The sequence below is a fragment of the Cotesia typhae genome, unplaced genomic scaffold, assembly GCF_013202065.1.
Source record: "Cotesia typhae breed Kobodo isofemale line unplaced genomic scaffold, CoteBio_Ctyphae scaffold_152, whole genome shotgun sequence".
In the NCBI taxonomy this organism is placed as follows: Eukaryota; Metazoa; Arthropoda; class Insecta; order Hymenoptera; family Braconidae; genus Cotesia; species Cotesia typhae.
In genome coordinates this window covers 7,648,588-7,663,950 of record NW_027423776.1, presented here as the reverse complement: position 1 = coordinate 7,663,950, position 15,363 = coordinate 7,648,588, and the positions used below count along the sequence as shown (strand labels likewise).

General features: G+C 25.2%; 4 protein-coding genes and 1 non-coding gene across 12 annotated transcripts; 2 read left to right on the top strand and 3 right to left on the bottom strand.

Moving 5' to 3' along the window:
• Nucleotides 1-857: 857 nt before the first annotated feature.
• LOC141535680 (protein Nazo) lies at nucleotides 858-2,705 on the bottom strand. 3 transcript variants are annotated; one of them, XM_074255752.1, is made up of 3 exons: nucleotides 2,469-2,705; nucleotides 1,445-1,667; nucleotides 858-1,365 (listed from the first exon to the last, which is right to left on the bottom strand). In XM_074255752.1, the coding sequence occupies exons 2-3, from the start codon at nucleotides 1,605-1,607 to the stop codon at nucleotides 1,124-1,126; spliced, it is 405 nt and encodes a 134-aa protein (XP_074111853.1). In that variant the 5' UTR covers nucleotides 1,608-1,667; nucleotides 2,469-2,705; the 3' UTR covers nucleotides 858-1,123. The 3 variants fall into 3 exon arrangements, with proteins under 3 accessions (XP_074111853.1, XP_074111852.1, XP_074111851.1); XM_074255751.1 differs by having other exon boundaries at nucleotides 859-1,365; nucleotides 2,481-2,705; XM_074255750.1 differs by having other exon boundaries at nucleotides 864-1,365; nucleotides 2,430-2,704.
• A 720-nt stretch (nucleotides 2,706-3,425) lies between these two features.
• Nucleotides 3,426-4,961, top strand: LOC141535679 (major centromere autoantigen B-like). Of its 5 annotated transcripts, none has more exons than XM_074255747.1 (3): nucleotides 3,426-3,529; nucleotides 4,053-4,624; nucleotides 4,706-4,960. In XM_074255747.1, the coding sequence occupies exons 2-3, from the start codon at nucleotides 4,061-4,063 to the stop codon at nucleotides 4,769-4,771; spliced, it is 630 nt and encodes a 209-aa protein (XP_074111848.1). In that variant the 5' UTR covers nucleotides 3,426-3,529; nucleotides 4,053-4,060; the 3' UTR covers nucleotides 4,772-4,960. The 5 variants fall into 5 exon arrangements, with proteins under 5 accessions (XP_074111848.1, XP_074111847.1, XP_074111850.1 ...); XM_074255746.1 differs by having other exon boundaries at nucleotides 3,442-3,548; XM_074255749.1 differs by lacking the exon at nucleotides 3,426-3,529 and adding an exon at nucleotides 3,555-3,729 and having other exon boundaries at nucleotides 4,709-4,961.
• Nucleotides 4,962-5,090: 129 nt separating this feature from the next.
• L(2)k14505 (ATP synthase mitochondrial F1 complex assembly factor 2 homolog l(2)k14505) lies at nucleotides 5,091-7,013 on the top strand. Of its 2 annotated transcripts, XR_012480681.1 has the most exons (7): nucleotides 5,091-5,243; nucleotides 5,555-5,748; nucleotides 6,000-6,110; nucleotides 6,177-6,357; nucleotides 6,448-6,563; nucleotides 6,654-6,847; nucleotides 6,975-7,013. XR_012480681.1 is itself a non-coding variant. In XM_074256304.1 (6 exons), the coding sequence occupies exons 1-6, from the start codon at nucleotides 5,186-5,188 to the stop codon at nucleotides 6,789-6,791; spliced, it is 798 nt and encodes a 265-aa protein (XP_074112405.1). In that variant the 5' UTR covers nucleotides 5,091-5,185; the 3' UTR covers nucleotides 6,792-7,013. The 2 variants fall into 2 exon arrangements, 1 of the variants encoding a protein (XP_074112405.1); XM_074256304.1 differs by having other exon boundaries at nucleotides 6,654-7,013.
• Eys (eyes shut) lies at nucleotides 6,924-15,220 on the bottom strand. The gene is made up of 14 exons (XM_074256303.1): nucleotides 12,927-15,220; nucleotides 12,018-12,149; nucleotides 11,792-11,940; nucleotides 11,607-11,717; nucleotides 10,717-10,938; nucleotides 9,539-10,632; nucleotides 9,155-9,474; nucleotides 8,711-8,921; nucleotides 8,417-8,568; nucleotides 8,161-8,297; nucleotides 7,846-8,091; nucleotides 7,591-7,767; nucleotides 7,148-7,376; nucleotides 6,924-7,057 (listed from the first exon to the last, which is right to left on the bottom strand). Exons 1-14 carry the CDS (start codon nucleotides 12,935-12,937, stop codon nucleotides 6,958-6,960), a joined length of 3,291 nt encoding a protein of 1,096 aa, XP_074112404.1. The 5' UTR covers nucleotides 12,938-15,220; the 3' UTR covers nucleotides 6,924-6,957.
• On the bottom strand, nucleotides 14,809-15,022 carry LOC141536716 (small nucleolar RNA U3). The gene has a single exon (XR_012480783.1). It is a non-coding gene; the product is annotated as a small nucleolar RNA U3 (small nucleolar RNA).
• Nucleotides 15,221-15,363: the final 143 nt, after the last annotated feature.

The window sequence follows — 15,363 nt, the reverse complement described above, 5'->3', positions numbered from 1 at the left end:
ACAATTCATATTATTTCATTTTTAAATTTAAAATTCAAATTTTTTTCAATTAGAATAAAAAAAAATTTTTTCAAAATTATTTTCAAGTTTTTTACAAAAGAAAATTTTTTTTTATTTTTTTGTAATGATTTTTTCAATGAAAAAAATCTGAAAATTTTTAGATTGCTAACTTAATTTTCATACGCCTTTTTAGCTTTAATTAATCAAATTTGTAAGTTTATATATATATTAAAGTTTATATAAATTTAAGTGTAATATATATTTTATATAAGAGACTAATCACTTGATTGTTCTCTTAGAAATGTTACAGTGTCGTTAATTCAATAACAGTATTGATTTTTTACGACCCCTAATTACTCGATTGGTCTTATAGAATTTCCAAGTAAATTTAATTACCCAATAATAATAATAATAATAAGCCATGTGCGATTAACTGAATTACGCTTTATTAGATTTTTATTACTGAGTAATAACTGAGTTCCAAATAAATAGTTTAAAAATTCGGTAGTAATTAAATATAATACAATACAATAATTATATTGAATGCATTTATTGCTTTTTACGACTCTCAATTACGATTTATTGATGGACTTTAAACATAAAGTATTTAATTAATTTGATAAATATACGAGCAGCTATTAAATTACCAAAATTTAACAAAAATCATTAAAAGTTGTTATTAAATTAATAATTTTGTCCTTGATATCGTTTATCCGCACATCAGTTTTTCTACAATTGGTCTTTAATTAAATAGATTATATAACTATAAATTAAAGCATCCTAAATAAAGGATATTAATATCTTTGAAATAAAAACAATTATTTCAGTATTAAATATATATTTTTTTTTTATTTGAATTTAAAAAATTAGTATTACAAATAACTTAGATTAATTTATAATTCATAATTTTAATTTAGTAAATTTTTGTTCCACTTTTTGTTTAAAAAAAAAAAAAAAAAAAAAAAAAAACAAAATTAAGATATTGTATCACTATACGATTATTATTTTTACGTCAAAATTAACTTGGATAATCAAGTTGAATGTAAATAAAGAAATTAATTCAAGTTATAATCATATGAACTCAATTACTATTCACCAAATAAATTTGTATGTAAAAAAAAAATTATAAATCATAGTTTAGGTTTTTTAAAAAGTTACTAATTAAATTTACAAGAGCCTCTAGGACACCTCTTTCAGTTATCAACATTGCTACTGTCATAATATTCTCGACGGTTAATAATTTTCTTATTGCATCCATCATTTCTTTTTTCTGTTTTGCAGTTAGATCGTTTGTTAAAATTTCAGGAACAGATTTGAATTTTCCCTCCATCGCGAATGAAGCGCCGAGACCACCAAGTATACCACCTAAAATATAAATTTAAATTATGGTAAAATAATATGCAATTTTAGTAGATAATAAATAAATTAGAAGAGTATAATTTACCGATAGCAATTCCACGTGGACCAAAAAGAAGACCGCCAACGGTCACAGCAGTACCAACGATTGCTCCAGATTGAAAAGATGATTTGACAGCTATTTTCATTGATTTTATTTCACTTATATCACATATTACATTCATTAATTCGTTATCACTGTAGGACATCATCTTGACTCCGATTGTTTATAAAATTAATATTAGCTTAAATAGGAGGTCTTAAATTTTAATCTGAAAATAAAAAATCAGTGTAATTATTATACGATTCAAGGTAGCAGTTACTTAACAATTTATCAAACAAATTAAAAGAAATCATTTTTAAGAAATGTCATTTTCAATTTTTTGAATTTCCAAGTGTCAATTTTTTTTTTTTTAATTATAATTTATTTGTCACAAAAATTCTTAAATTATCAAATATCTGCTAAATAAAATGAAAATTTGATTAGCTGATATAGGAAAATTTTGATAATTTTTTTAATTGAAAAAAATTATTTTAAAATTTAAAGTTAAACATATGAAATGACGTTAAAGATAGCAGTCGCTTTATCATTTTTTATATAAACAAATTTGTTCAAAAAAATTATTTTTAAAAAATTGCATCTTTAATTTTTTAAAATTCCTACACGTCAATTTTTTCTTTTAATTTTTTTTGTCATAATTTATTTGTTAAAAAAATTATTAAATATCATTTAAGTTAATTTTCATACATGTAAATGATTATTTAAGTTAAACAACTGCGAAAATTCTGGACCTAACTGTGAGTAATCACTTAGTTATGTATTTAAGCAATTTGTGACACTAAAATTAGCAGATTTGAAATTTTTTAGGTTACTTTTTTAACAAATTAATTATTTGAAAAAATAACTATCAAAAATTTTGATTTATAACAAATTAAAACCATAATTTATGACTTCTGAAAGGAAATCCAAAAATTTTCAAATGTCTACTGATTTCAAAATCACAAATTTGTAATAATTGATAAATAATAATTACTTATTGATGATACTTTGATGATTAAAAACTTGAAAATACTTTAAAAAATACCAGTCACTGCCACGAATCCGTTGACAATTGATAACAGAAAACAGTAAGAATATTCATTCTAAATCTGGACTTCCCCTTTTTTCACGATGAACCCAGTGTGGTCAGATCGTGCGATTTTTTTACCCCTCACTTTGTACCGCTTTCAATGTAGTCAGATGAGAGTATCCTATACAAAGTGGGGGTAAGAAAAGAGCACGTTCTGGCCACACTGGATGAACCCAGTAAGAAAGTACTTGATACTGGATTCTGATCGGTGTTGTAATATGAGTGTGAACTTAGCGGACAACATACAATCGAAAACTTTGACAATCGATATCTCGGCGAAAGAATCGAATTTACAAAAGATAAAAAAATGCAGTTATTTAAAATTTGAATATTTACAACTGCATTTATTTGTATTTTAGAAAAAAATTTTTTTTTTAATAGAAATTTAAAAAATAAAATTTTAACGAGTGCTCCAATCAGCATTTTCTAGCGGAGGAATTCGAAATGAAGTATATGCATCTCTTTTGCACCAATTTAGACCTTCATTTATTTTTTATTTCAAAATTTTTATTATTATATAAATCGAATTGTAACAATTAAAAAAAAAGACTTAGCATAAAAATAAAAAAATGCAGGTCTTTCTTTTGTCAAAATCTACACCTGCATTTATTCATAATTAAATTTTTTTAATTTCCTACCAAGTTATCAATTTTTTACTTATCAGCTGATAATAGATATCGATTGTCAAAGTTTTCGATTGTATGTTGTCCGCTAAGTTCACACTCATGTTGTAATTTGTAATTTACTTTCGATATTATTAGATATTAATCTTGTTATAGAACACATGTGTTTATCTCCTTCTCTCCCAGATATTTAGATCTAAAAAACACGCATTTGAGCGAGAGAGAATAATATGTTATTGAATGAGAATTAAATGTGGAGAAACTAGGTGGCGCTTGAGTCGATTTTCATCAGCTGATTTTTAAGTATACAAAAAAATAACAACAGCTGCTTGGCAGAAAATAACGTCACAATTATTTTTGTTTATATTCATGGATTGATGTGTATACATAATATATAAATGTTATTTTTTTTATGCTTTTAATTAAGATAAATTATTATAATTGTTATTTAATTAGAGACAAAGTGAAAGTGTCAGACATTTGACAAGTTTTTTTTAATAATTTTTTTCAAACTTTAATTGAAAAACAAAATTTTTATTTTAAGTTTAAATTAATATAATATATATTTAACATTTTTAACAGTAATTTTAAATTTGTATTTAATTATTTTATGATACTAAAGTTAGCCGACGTTTTTGACTTTCTATTTTTTTTTTTTTTTAATTTATTAAGTTAGAATTAAAAAATTGCATTTATAGTTTTTAAGGTTTTTTTCAAATGAAAATTTTTTTATTGATTTGTAACAGTTTTTTTAATGAAAAATAAAATTATAAAAATTTTTAGATGTCGGCTAACTTAATTTTCATCATTATTTTTTATTACGAAAACTTTAATTTAATATTTTTTATTAATTTTGTATTTAAGTTAACTCATATAATTAATATAAATTTTTTTAATTCTATAGAATTAAAAATGACTGAACCTTCGACCGAAAATCTTAATGATCCATTAGCTGATGAAATTACTGAAGAAATTCCAGGCACCGGAATAAATCAGAACACACGGAAAAAGCCAGTTTTAACGAGAAGACGTTTTTCATTTAAAGAAAAATTAAAAATATTACAGCAACTAGAAAATAACAGCATGATGACAGTTTGCAAAAACTTTCATGTAAATGAATTCACTGTGCGTAAGTGGAAAAAACAGCGAGAGCTAATTGAAAAAAATTGTAAAGACAGAAAATTATGTAATACGAAAAAAAAAATAATAGTTGGTAATCCAGATGTTGATGATGCTTTGCACAAATGGTACCTGAAAGCAAGAAGAAAACGCTTGCCTATATCAGGACCTATTTTAAAGAGCGAAGCTTTGCGTTTGAATGATGAATTGGGTGGTAAAAAAGACTTTGTCGCTAGTGATGGCTGGCTTGATAATTGGAAAAGGCGAAAAGGTATCAAATCATTGATGTTTGGATATAAAAATCCTAATTTAAGTAAACAAACGTGTTCAGTCTGCAAAACTAATCTGAAAAAAGAAGTTAGTATTTACTTGAGCCTTAATTAATAACAATTTATTTTTTTTCTTTTGTTTTTTAATTTAATGAATCTATTTTTTCAGCAGAAAATGGGAAAAATAAATTGCATAGAAAGTATTTCAAAAGAAAAAGATCATCAACAAACTTAAGTTCTAAAAAAAAAAAATTTATATTAATTATTTTACGTATTGTTTATTTATCATGGAATAAATTTATTTTATGAAATCTGTTCAAATTATACTATTATTTATTGTACAATTTTTATAATTTTTTTAAATGAATATTAAAGGTTTAACAAAAATTTTCTGTTTTTGAAACACCTCTTAATAAATTGAACTTACAAATTTCACATAATTATTTCTTACAAATTTTTTTCTTTTACTTCAGTATTATTCTGTTTTACTTTTTGAATCTGCCCGAAAAGAGGGCGCTGCATACTTTTAGGCAGTCCTCCATTTTACTTTTTAAATATTTTTTGCGCGAAAGTCACACTCAATAACAAACGTTACTAGTTAGAAAAAATTATTGTATTTACTAATAAAAAAATAAGTTATTAAATAAATATGTTTTGTTTAAAGTACAGACAATTAATACCAAAGGGTATTATCATCCGTAAAATGGGTAGATATTTTTTTTTAAACATTATAATTATTGTTTGTTTGAACTTAACCTATAAGATAGATCATGATACTATCATGATAAAATCAGCTGACATTACACAATTTTTTATTTTTTAAATCAATAAAAATTGTGAGTAAATAATATTTTTAAAAAATTGCACTTAGAATTTTATAAATTTTCGACATGTCAAATTTTTTTTTTTTTTAATTTTCTGATGACAGCTACTTTAATTTTCATACAAATTCAGTTTGATAAAAATAAAATTATATTATTAATAAATTGTGCATATTTTTTTTTTTTTTTTTTTTTAGCAACTGTTAAAAGGTTTTATAGAAAAACGAATATATTACAAAGTGGAGAAAAATATGAAATAACATTGGATCAACGTAAACTCAAGACACCCAAGGGGCGAGTATTTGAAGTTTCCAGCAAACCATTGGCATTAGCTGTTGCCCATGAATGGGATAGTCAAGAGGATATTATTCATCGAAGTAATATGCATATGGTAATTAGATAAATAATTTAAAATGAAAATTTACTATGTTATTGAAATTGAGAGACATCTAATAATTTAAAAAAATTTTTTTAACAAATAAATTGTCGCAAAAAAAATTTTATCTTTAAAATCTCTAAAAAATTATAAATGCAATTTTTTTTATACTTAATCTATTTTTTAATAAAATCAAAAAATTTTCAGCTAGTGTTATAATTTATGTAATTAGTAAATTAATTCTTAATAATTTTTTTATGTTTCAGACAGCTCTGTGCAGCACTTTTTTAGACAATCCACAAAATTTAAATAGCATTGATATTGTTACTTACATTGCTAATTATTTAGAAACTGATACTATTTTATATCAATCAAGTGTAAGTTTTTACAATTAGTTTTATATTAATGTGATAGATAGTAATTTTTTTTTTTTTGTTAAATAGGAAACAGAAGAATTATTCAAACTCCAAAAAGAAAAATGGGACCCAATCATACAATGGTTTTGCGACAAGTATCAAGTAGATGTTGAAAAAACAACAAGTATAAGTTCTCCGGTTATTCCTAGTGACACAAAAGAAAAAATTGTAAGACATGTTGCCTCTTATAACGCTGCATCGCTTCATGGTAATAATTTTGTAGAAATTTTATTTATTAAATAAAAAAAATTTTTTTTTTTTTTATAAGAATGTTTTTAATCATCTAAAATAATTTTAGGATTCATGTACGGCGTTGATGTATTAAAATCAGTGATTCTGATGCTTGCTTTATGTGAAAGAGCTTTAACTGTTGAAGAAGCTATTGGTTTGTCAAGATTAGAAGAAGAATTTCAGGTAAAATAAAATTTTACTACAAAAAATAATTTTCAATAAAATTATAATTTTTTATTGATTGTAAATTATGAAAAAAAAATTTTTTTTTAGATTTCACATTGGGGTAATGTGGAATGGTCTCATGAATTAGGTAAACAAGATTTACAAGCACGATTGGCAGCTGCAGTATTATTTATTCATTTAAATTCATCGTCAGCTACTTCGAAACCCAAAATCGATAGTACATAAATTAATTGCAATTATATTTAAGGATAATAAATAAAAAAATAATTTTTTTTTTTTCCGTAAGTAAAAAACAAACTCACAATTTATTCATTTACAACCATAAATATCTTATTGTTTAAAATAATTGCACTATCCGTTATTATTTACGTAAAAACTTTTAAAAACTCCCTCACATATTCGTCATAGACTGACAAGATGGATTTGAAGATAAGCACGATACTGCAGGTACGGTACAGTCTGGACCTTGCCATTCTTTCATACAAATACAGCTATAAAATATAATAAAATATTTTTCCATTAATTATAGAAAAAATTTCCAAGGATATAAATACATTATTTTAATTATATATTTATTTTACCTATAAGTTGGTCCGTGATTCAAACAAACAGCACCATTTTTACATGTATTATAAGAACACTCATTACGATGACATTCACCAACACCACGACCAGATGCTGGACTAGACTTAGTTACAGGAATAACTGTGTTTTCTGTTCGTAATTCGATTTCATAAATACATCCAGTGAAACCAGTATGGAGCGGTAAATCATGTGGTAATGTTTCAAAATTTTTTGATTTATGTCCACCTGTATAACATTGATTAATAATTCATTAAATTTTAATTATTGATTAAATATAATTTTTTTTTATCTATATAATTAAGAGAATAAGGAATAGAGTTTTACTTTGGAATATTTATATGATAAAATGAGTTTTTTAAATTAAATTAAGTATTATTGGAGTGATTTAAAATTTTTAAGTAACTCCAAGTAAAAAAAAAACTGCTAGTAAAATTTTTACCTATATAAAGTAGTGGTGACACATTTAATTTATTCATTGTACCAGCGGCTTGTCCAGTTACGTTACCAATACCATCGACAAATAACCAAGCATCTCGACCGCGTCGACCAACATGCAGCATGTAAGGTCCTCGGGTTCGTGATGATAGTGGGCGTTTTGTAAAAATTCTTCTTACACCTTTAAAAAATTTTAATAATTATTTACAGTAGAAATAAAATACTTATTTATCAATTAATAATTAACCATTGTAAGTACCTGATCCTAAATCCCAGGTCAACATAATATACCCCTTAACATATGTAACAGAAAAATGATCAGAAGTATCTTTTGAAGCACCACCTTGACCCATGTAAGCTATCAGTGATATCTGATCAATAGAATGGGGCATTATGCGCATTTTTATTTCCATATAATTTTGGATTATTCCGTTAATGCCATACGCAACGTATGATGAGAATCCGGGGATAAATACTGAGAATGATGGGTCAACTATAATTGATTCTAGAAAAATAAATTTATTAGTTTAATTAAATTAATAATTATAAAAAATTTTTTTTTTATAAGTACTACCCTCTTCGCAGCGACGACCGTGCATATTCAAAGGACAGATACAAATAAATCCAGTTCCTGGTGAACTGATGCATGTTGAACCGAGATAACATGGATCGTCATCGCAAGCTGTTCTTTCACATAGTTCTCCAGTGTACCTAAAAAAAAAAAATTTATTTATAAATTTATTAAATAAATAAATAAAAATAAAATTATAAATCTAAATATATTTATAGTGATTTGTTAAGATTATTAAATAAATTTAATTATTTCGTACCCAGGTATACATTTGCAGTAAACTTTGCCATCGATATCGTGACAAGAGCCGAAATTCCTACATGGATTGAGCAGACACAAAAATGAAGTACACTCTTCTATTTGAAACGTTTCAACAGAATCCAAAACAAAGTGTCTTTGAATATCATTCACCTGGATAAAAAAAATTTTTTAGAAATTTTTTTGTAATAATTTTTTCGATAAAAAATTCTTGAAATTTTTAGATGTCGGTTAATTTAATTTTTTTTTTTTTTTTTTTTTTTAAGCTACTTAAATTGGGTGAAATAATTTTTACCTTTAACATACTCATACAACCAATGAATCCTAGGACAATCCGTGGGAAATAATGTGAAAATGCTTGTGGAATCCCACCAAAATGTACACGGACTAGTTGTGGAATATCAGTGTGTGCAGTCAACATTTGTTCACCACTCATTGCCATTGTATTATTAACAAATAGTCTTGCTGAACATTTACCTATATCATTTTCTACTAAATACTTGAATCTGTAATATTAAAAAAATTAATTAAATAAAAGAAATCAAGTAGAAAAATTTTTAAATCAAGTAAAATTTAATTGAAAAAAGCAACATTTGAAAATTTTTTTTAATTTAAATTTCATTAAATTATCACAAAAAACGTTTTTTTTTTTTTTTTTAATTTTTTGTGATAATTTTTTCATGAAAAAAAATGCGAAAAATTTTTAGACGTCGGTTAATTTTAGTTTCATTGAAATTACCTCATTTCTATATCAACATCTCCTCCATTATTAATCGGACTATCTATTTCTCCAAGTAACATAGTTTGTAGTCCACATGAAAATTGAAATTTCAATTGTCCCAGCTCCATATACAATAAAACATACCTTTCTTCATCAAAAAAAGCATGCATAATAATTCCGCTCTTTGACTTGGTTTTTAATCTCAAGTAAACTTTTAACAGTCCACTGTTATCTATTTTGAGTTGTTGACGAACGTAAGATTTCCCGTTAAAAGCAGCGTTTGTGATAGCCGACGATTGTGTTACAGCTGGAGTACAGTCCGACGAATCACAATCACACTGAAAAAATAACTTTCAAAATTAATTATAAAATTAAAATAATAAAATTTAATTTAAAACTGACCTGGCTAGAATTTTCCGATGTGCAAGGAGTAACATGAATACAATCATCAGTACAATTATACGACTTAGAGCGTCCTTCGGCTTCAGTAGAATACATAATTGTTGAAGTAATGTGCGATTTATCAGTCGTTAATTCACTGAGAGTAGGTATGGTAAGTGGTAAATCAATAGTCGACGAGGTTGGTATCGAAAAAGTAATAAAACTTTCATTAATTATTTTTGTAGATGTTAAAATAGTTGGCATTGAAGTAGTTTTACTTATTTCATCTTCAATAGATAATTCAGTCGTTAAATTTATTTCAGATGACCAACTAGTCAATTTTACTGTCGACATAGTACTTGATGGTAATGAAGATGATGTCAAATCAGTCGCATTTAATTGAACAATCGGTACTTTGGTAAAAGAATTTAAGGAAGTTTCAGTAGAAAAATTTTTATCAAATTTTGTTGTGTCATTTATTTGGAAGACAGTCGTTGGAGTCTCTGGGGCAGTCGTTTTATCTCGATTGTCTTCAGTTGTACTTGATAAATAATCTAAAGAAGTCATCAGTTGCGAGGTAGTATACTTGTGGGAAGTGGTTGTTTCATAAACAACTGGACTTTCAGTCCTTGTTTCATTTATAATTGATCTACTGCTAGTGCTACGGGTAAAAAATTTAGTAGAATTGTCTGAAATTGGTGATGTTAATTCAGTAAATTTTTCAGTTGTAGATTGACGCTCCAGTTCGTATTCAGTTACTTGCGTTTGGGGACTTGTGAATAACGGAGTGGTGCGAGCTGAAGTTTTTTCAGTTGTATTCATTGGATGAGACTCTGTTATTAAATCTGGATTGTAAATGGAACACATTTCTCCGGTGTAAGGCGAGGGACAGGAGCACATGAAACTGTTGATCCCGTCGACACACGTCCCACCATTTTCACATCGGGCAAATTTAGATTCACAATCATTGTAACGCAGTTCGCATAATTGCCCATGGTAGTCTGGGACGCAGTAGCAGACTGGCTGATTGTCTTCCAGCAAGCACATCGCCTCATTTTTACACGGATTTTCCTCACAGGAGATTATCATCTTGTCGCAATCTTTTCCAGTGAAACCTTCAATTCAAATTTTTTTTTATTAGTCGCTTGTTAATTTTTTTTTTTTTTTGCTTTTTATTTTTTTATTATTATTATAGATACCGAATAAACACGCGCATGTGTAAGTAGCTGGGACGTTTAAGCAAAGTCCACCGTTTTGACAAGGCGAGCTCAGGCATTCATCGATGTCTTCTTCACACAGTTCACCAGTCCACCCGTCTCGGCAGTGACAGTTGTATGAGTATCCTGGACCGTCGATACATTCACCTCCATTTTTGCAAATTGTACTGTTGCAAACTGATACGTCGATCTCACAATAATCTCCTGGAATTTTTGAATTATTTTTATATAAATCTAGTTAAAATTTTTTTGGATTTTTACCAAAAATTAATTATTACTGAGAAAAATATTTTTTTAATATTACATTAGTCATTTTTTAAAACTTCTGCAAGTGCAATTTTATAGAAAAATTTTTTTATTATAATTTATTTGTTAAAAAAAAAAAAATGAAAGAAATCAGATTTTAGCTAATACTGAAATTAGCATACAAAAAATCTTGCAACTTTTGAAACAAATCAATTATTATTTTTAAAATTTGCACTTATAATTGTTTTAAATTTCTACGTTTCAAATTTTTTTTTATTTATTTAATTATTATAAAAATATAAAAAATTGTTAGATATCTGTTAAATATACAAATTAAGTTAGCCGAAATCTAAAAGTATTTAAAAATTTTTTTTTAATTATTAAAAAAAAAAAAAATAAAATTTCTTTTTCAAAAAATTTGAAAAACTCTGAGTGTAATTTTAACAAACTATTTTTTTAGTTCTAATTGAATAAATAAAAAAATAAAAAATATCGGCTAACTTTAGTATTATCTACAAAATTCAGTATTACATAAAAAAATTATTAAAAACTTCAAATTACAAATATGATGTAAGTAAAGTATATAAATTTGTATAAAAATTTAAATAGGCATAACAAATATTTACCTGAATATCCTTCTTGACATTGGCACGTGAATCCATTGTAATCAATACATGTGCCATTATTAAGACACGGTTGATTTAAACACTCACTGTATTTTGTTTCACAATTAACTCCTACAAAAAAAAAAGAATAATAAATTTATTATTTTTTAATTTATTTAATTTAATAATTAAAAAAAAAATATTACCTATAAAACCATCAGGACACGTGCAATTATAAGAAGCAACTCCGTCATTGCAGGTGCCATCGTTGTAACAAGGATTCGACCAACAGTCATCCCAATTTATTTCGCAATTTACACCAGTGTATCCATCAATACAGTAGCATGAGTATGAACTAATGATTTAATTAAAAAAATTATTTTTAATTAAAACAAAAAAACAAATATCATATTTTTAATTCAAGTAACTTACTTATCATTATCTAAGCAGATCCCATACATACATGGATCACTTGTGCAATTTAATCCGTATGAAGTAGGTATCAAACAAATTATTGCAATAATTATTAATTGACGCCATAAAATCCTTAACGAGTTATTGCACCTGAGAAATAAAAGTAATTAAAATAGAAAAATAATTGAATAATTAATAACACCTTTATTTTATTTATTTATTTATTTTTTTTTTTTTATATAATTACAAGTACAATTGCAATAATCAAGTGCTGTGAAATTACTTTTAAATAATTGCATTTTTAATTTTTTAAAATTTCTACTTGTCAATTTTTTTTTTCTATAATTTCTTTGTCATAAAAATTATTAAAATTATTTTAGCAATCACTTGAATATTTTTCAATTTTTTTTAGCAAATAAATTATTTTTAAATAATTGCATTTTTAATTTTTTAAAATTTCTACATTTCAATTTTTTTTTTTTCTATAATTTATTTTTTATAAAAATTATGAAAATTAATTTAGTAGACATTTGATAATTTTTAGAACTTTTGTTAACATATAAATTGGTGAAAAAAAAATTGACATGTAGAAATTTTAAAAAATTAAAAATGTAATTTAAAAAAAATTTTTTTGATAATTAATTTAATTATTAAATACAATTATAAATTGATCATTTTAATTGTTAACTATCTGCTAAATTAATTTTCATCACCTGAGGACAAATACATACAATTAACGCATTAATGTTCGATGACTTCACTGAGGTTCAAGGTATTAAAATTAAAATAGAAAAAAATGAAGAAATAGAACACAAAGATAAAAGAAATATTTATTATTTATTTTTAAATAAAAATAAAAAATAAATTTTAAACTACCTAGCAAATTACTAAAAAACATATAATAACATATCGAACACGTCAATTTACCTTATCTTCATGCTTCAAGTTGGTTTAAATAGTTAAGTTATAAAGTAAAGTACTTGGTAAATTACTTGACCATATATGCTCTACTGTGTAAATTACGTTTCCATGGCAACTTGTAAACAACAATCAAACTTGTGTACATTACACGCCTGCGTAAAAAAATTTAGATAAATCAATTGAAGTAATTATTATTAATACTTAATTGATTTTTTATGATTATTGAACTAAAAATAAATAATTGGTTTATTATTTTTTAATTATAGTTGAATTATTTTATAAAATAAAAATTTTTCAGCAAAGAATTTATAGACTAAAAAATGAAATGAAGTTAAAAAATTTACGTGATCCTGTGGTTCTTGAGGATCAGGAGATTCGGAGAAAAAATAAGAAAGTAGAATGCGTTGCAAGTCACCGGCATCCCAGGGGTTCGGGTCAAATGTTTTACGATCTTTGAATATAAACTCAGTAACTGACCGCTCACTATGACAGCAACCAAAAATTCTTTTCAGGTATAAACTACTTAAGTTTTTTTTTTTTTTTTTTAAATACTTCTTCGTTCATTATGAATTCCTATTCCAAAAATCAACTTTTAGCGACATTTATTTGAAATTAACAAAGAGATTCAATTGCCGATTTTTTTATCATTTGACACTATCGATGTTAGGAAACTTCTCTCAATCTTATATTTTCTTGATGCGATGCTCGACTTATAAGGTTAAAAACTATTTATTTGCCCTAAATAATAAATAATTCTTGAGAATTATTGAGAAATAGGCTCAACTAAGAATCGGATTAGGAGAATAGGAACGAAGAAGAAGTGGGTATGGGCCAGATTTTCAGATATTACCGTCAGAATAGCGTCTCTAATAATTTTAGAATTTTTAGTTCAGCTGATAGATCTTTTGTGAATTTTTAAATTTGTAAAAAGATAAATTAATTTTAAATTATCTCTCAATCAATATTTTTTTAAATTTGAATTCAAGAGAAAAATTTACTGGATAATTCCTTTAAAAAAAAAATTTTTTTTGTCTTGATTATTTCATTGGTTGTCTTTTTTATGTTATAAATAAATTCGACTAAATTATTGGCATTTATTCGGCCTAAAATTAGATTTTTTACGACTAGAAGACTATCTCCGTATGCCGCAGGTTAATTGTGTCATATATGACAATTAATTTTTAATTCACGGCATACGTATTTGGATTACACTGCCAGCTGAGACTGTGGCTGTAGATAATTTGGTTGAATCTAAAAATGCTTGCTTCAATAATTTTTTTCAACATGATAATTAATAATTGCAATTATTATTTTGATATCATTTAAAATATTATTTCTGTTAGCAATTCTGTTGAATTATAATTTTAAATTATTTCTTTGTTATAAAATTATCTATCTGGAATTCATAAAAATTTTTAATTAAATTTAGTATTTTTATGCCTTTAATTGATTAATTAATTAATTTTTTACTGAGTTATATTACATACAAAAATAAACCGATGTAAAGCAACATATCCTAATTGTTAGAATTTTCCTTAATTTAAGAACTTTTTAGTATACAAATATATTTTAAAATTAATTTAGAGTCTGCGAAAAAATTTAATAATCTCTACATGGTAATATTACGATATTGCTTTGTACATTTAAAATTTATTTATTAAGTTATTTGTTTATTTATTTATTATGTAAAGATTAATTGCCAAGTTAAAGTTACAAAACAAAAATACGTTAATATATAATATCGAATTTTACAATAAAAAAAAAAAAAAAGAAAAAATTCAATTTTAGTAGACTAAACTAACATAACTAATAAAAAAACCAAAAGATTTACAAGTTTGTTAATACTTCAGATTTCTTTGAGTAAAATTTATTTTTGAATTAATTTATAACCACTCGGAATATCGACTTCTCATGCTTCTTGAACTAAGTTCAAGAAGTGAACGATCATCGATGACTGAATCCTCGGCAAAAGACAAGCATTCAGTCTTCCTCACGCTCAGAGAAGAGGATTTTACCTCGTCATCGTGGCTGTATCGACTCCAAAATTGAGTAGAGAGGATGTGAAGATATACTACAGAAATGATCCTGTGAAGTATGATCTTGTCGAAAAATCCATTCTCAATGGATTATAAAATTTTAAAGTAAGAATGTAGAAGCGGAAAAAAAGTATCACTCTAGCCACCTAGCGGAGCTTCTCTAAGTACAATATAGTACAACTCTAGTAACGTTGACGTGAACCTAATACTATACTCTGAAGAAATTATTATATAGATTTATTAAATAGTAAAACGCTGTGCCATTCTGGGCCTTAATATTAAAGGTTTTGTAAAACAAAATTTATTTTATTAGGTTTCAAATAAATTTTTAAATAAAATAAAAATTAAAAAAAAAAAAATCCTATCAATTATTGTAAAAACTTCGCAATAGTTTAATTTAAAATTTT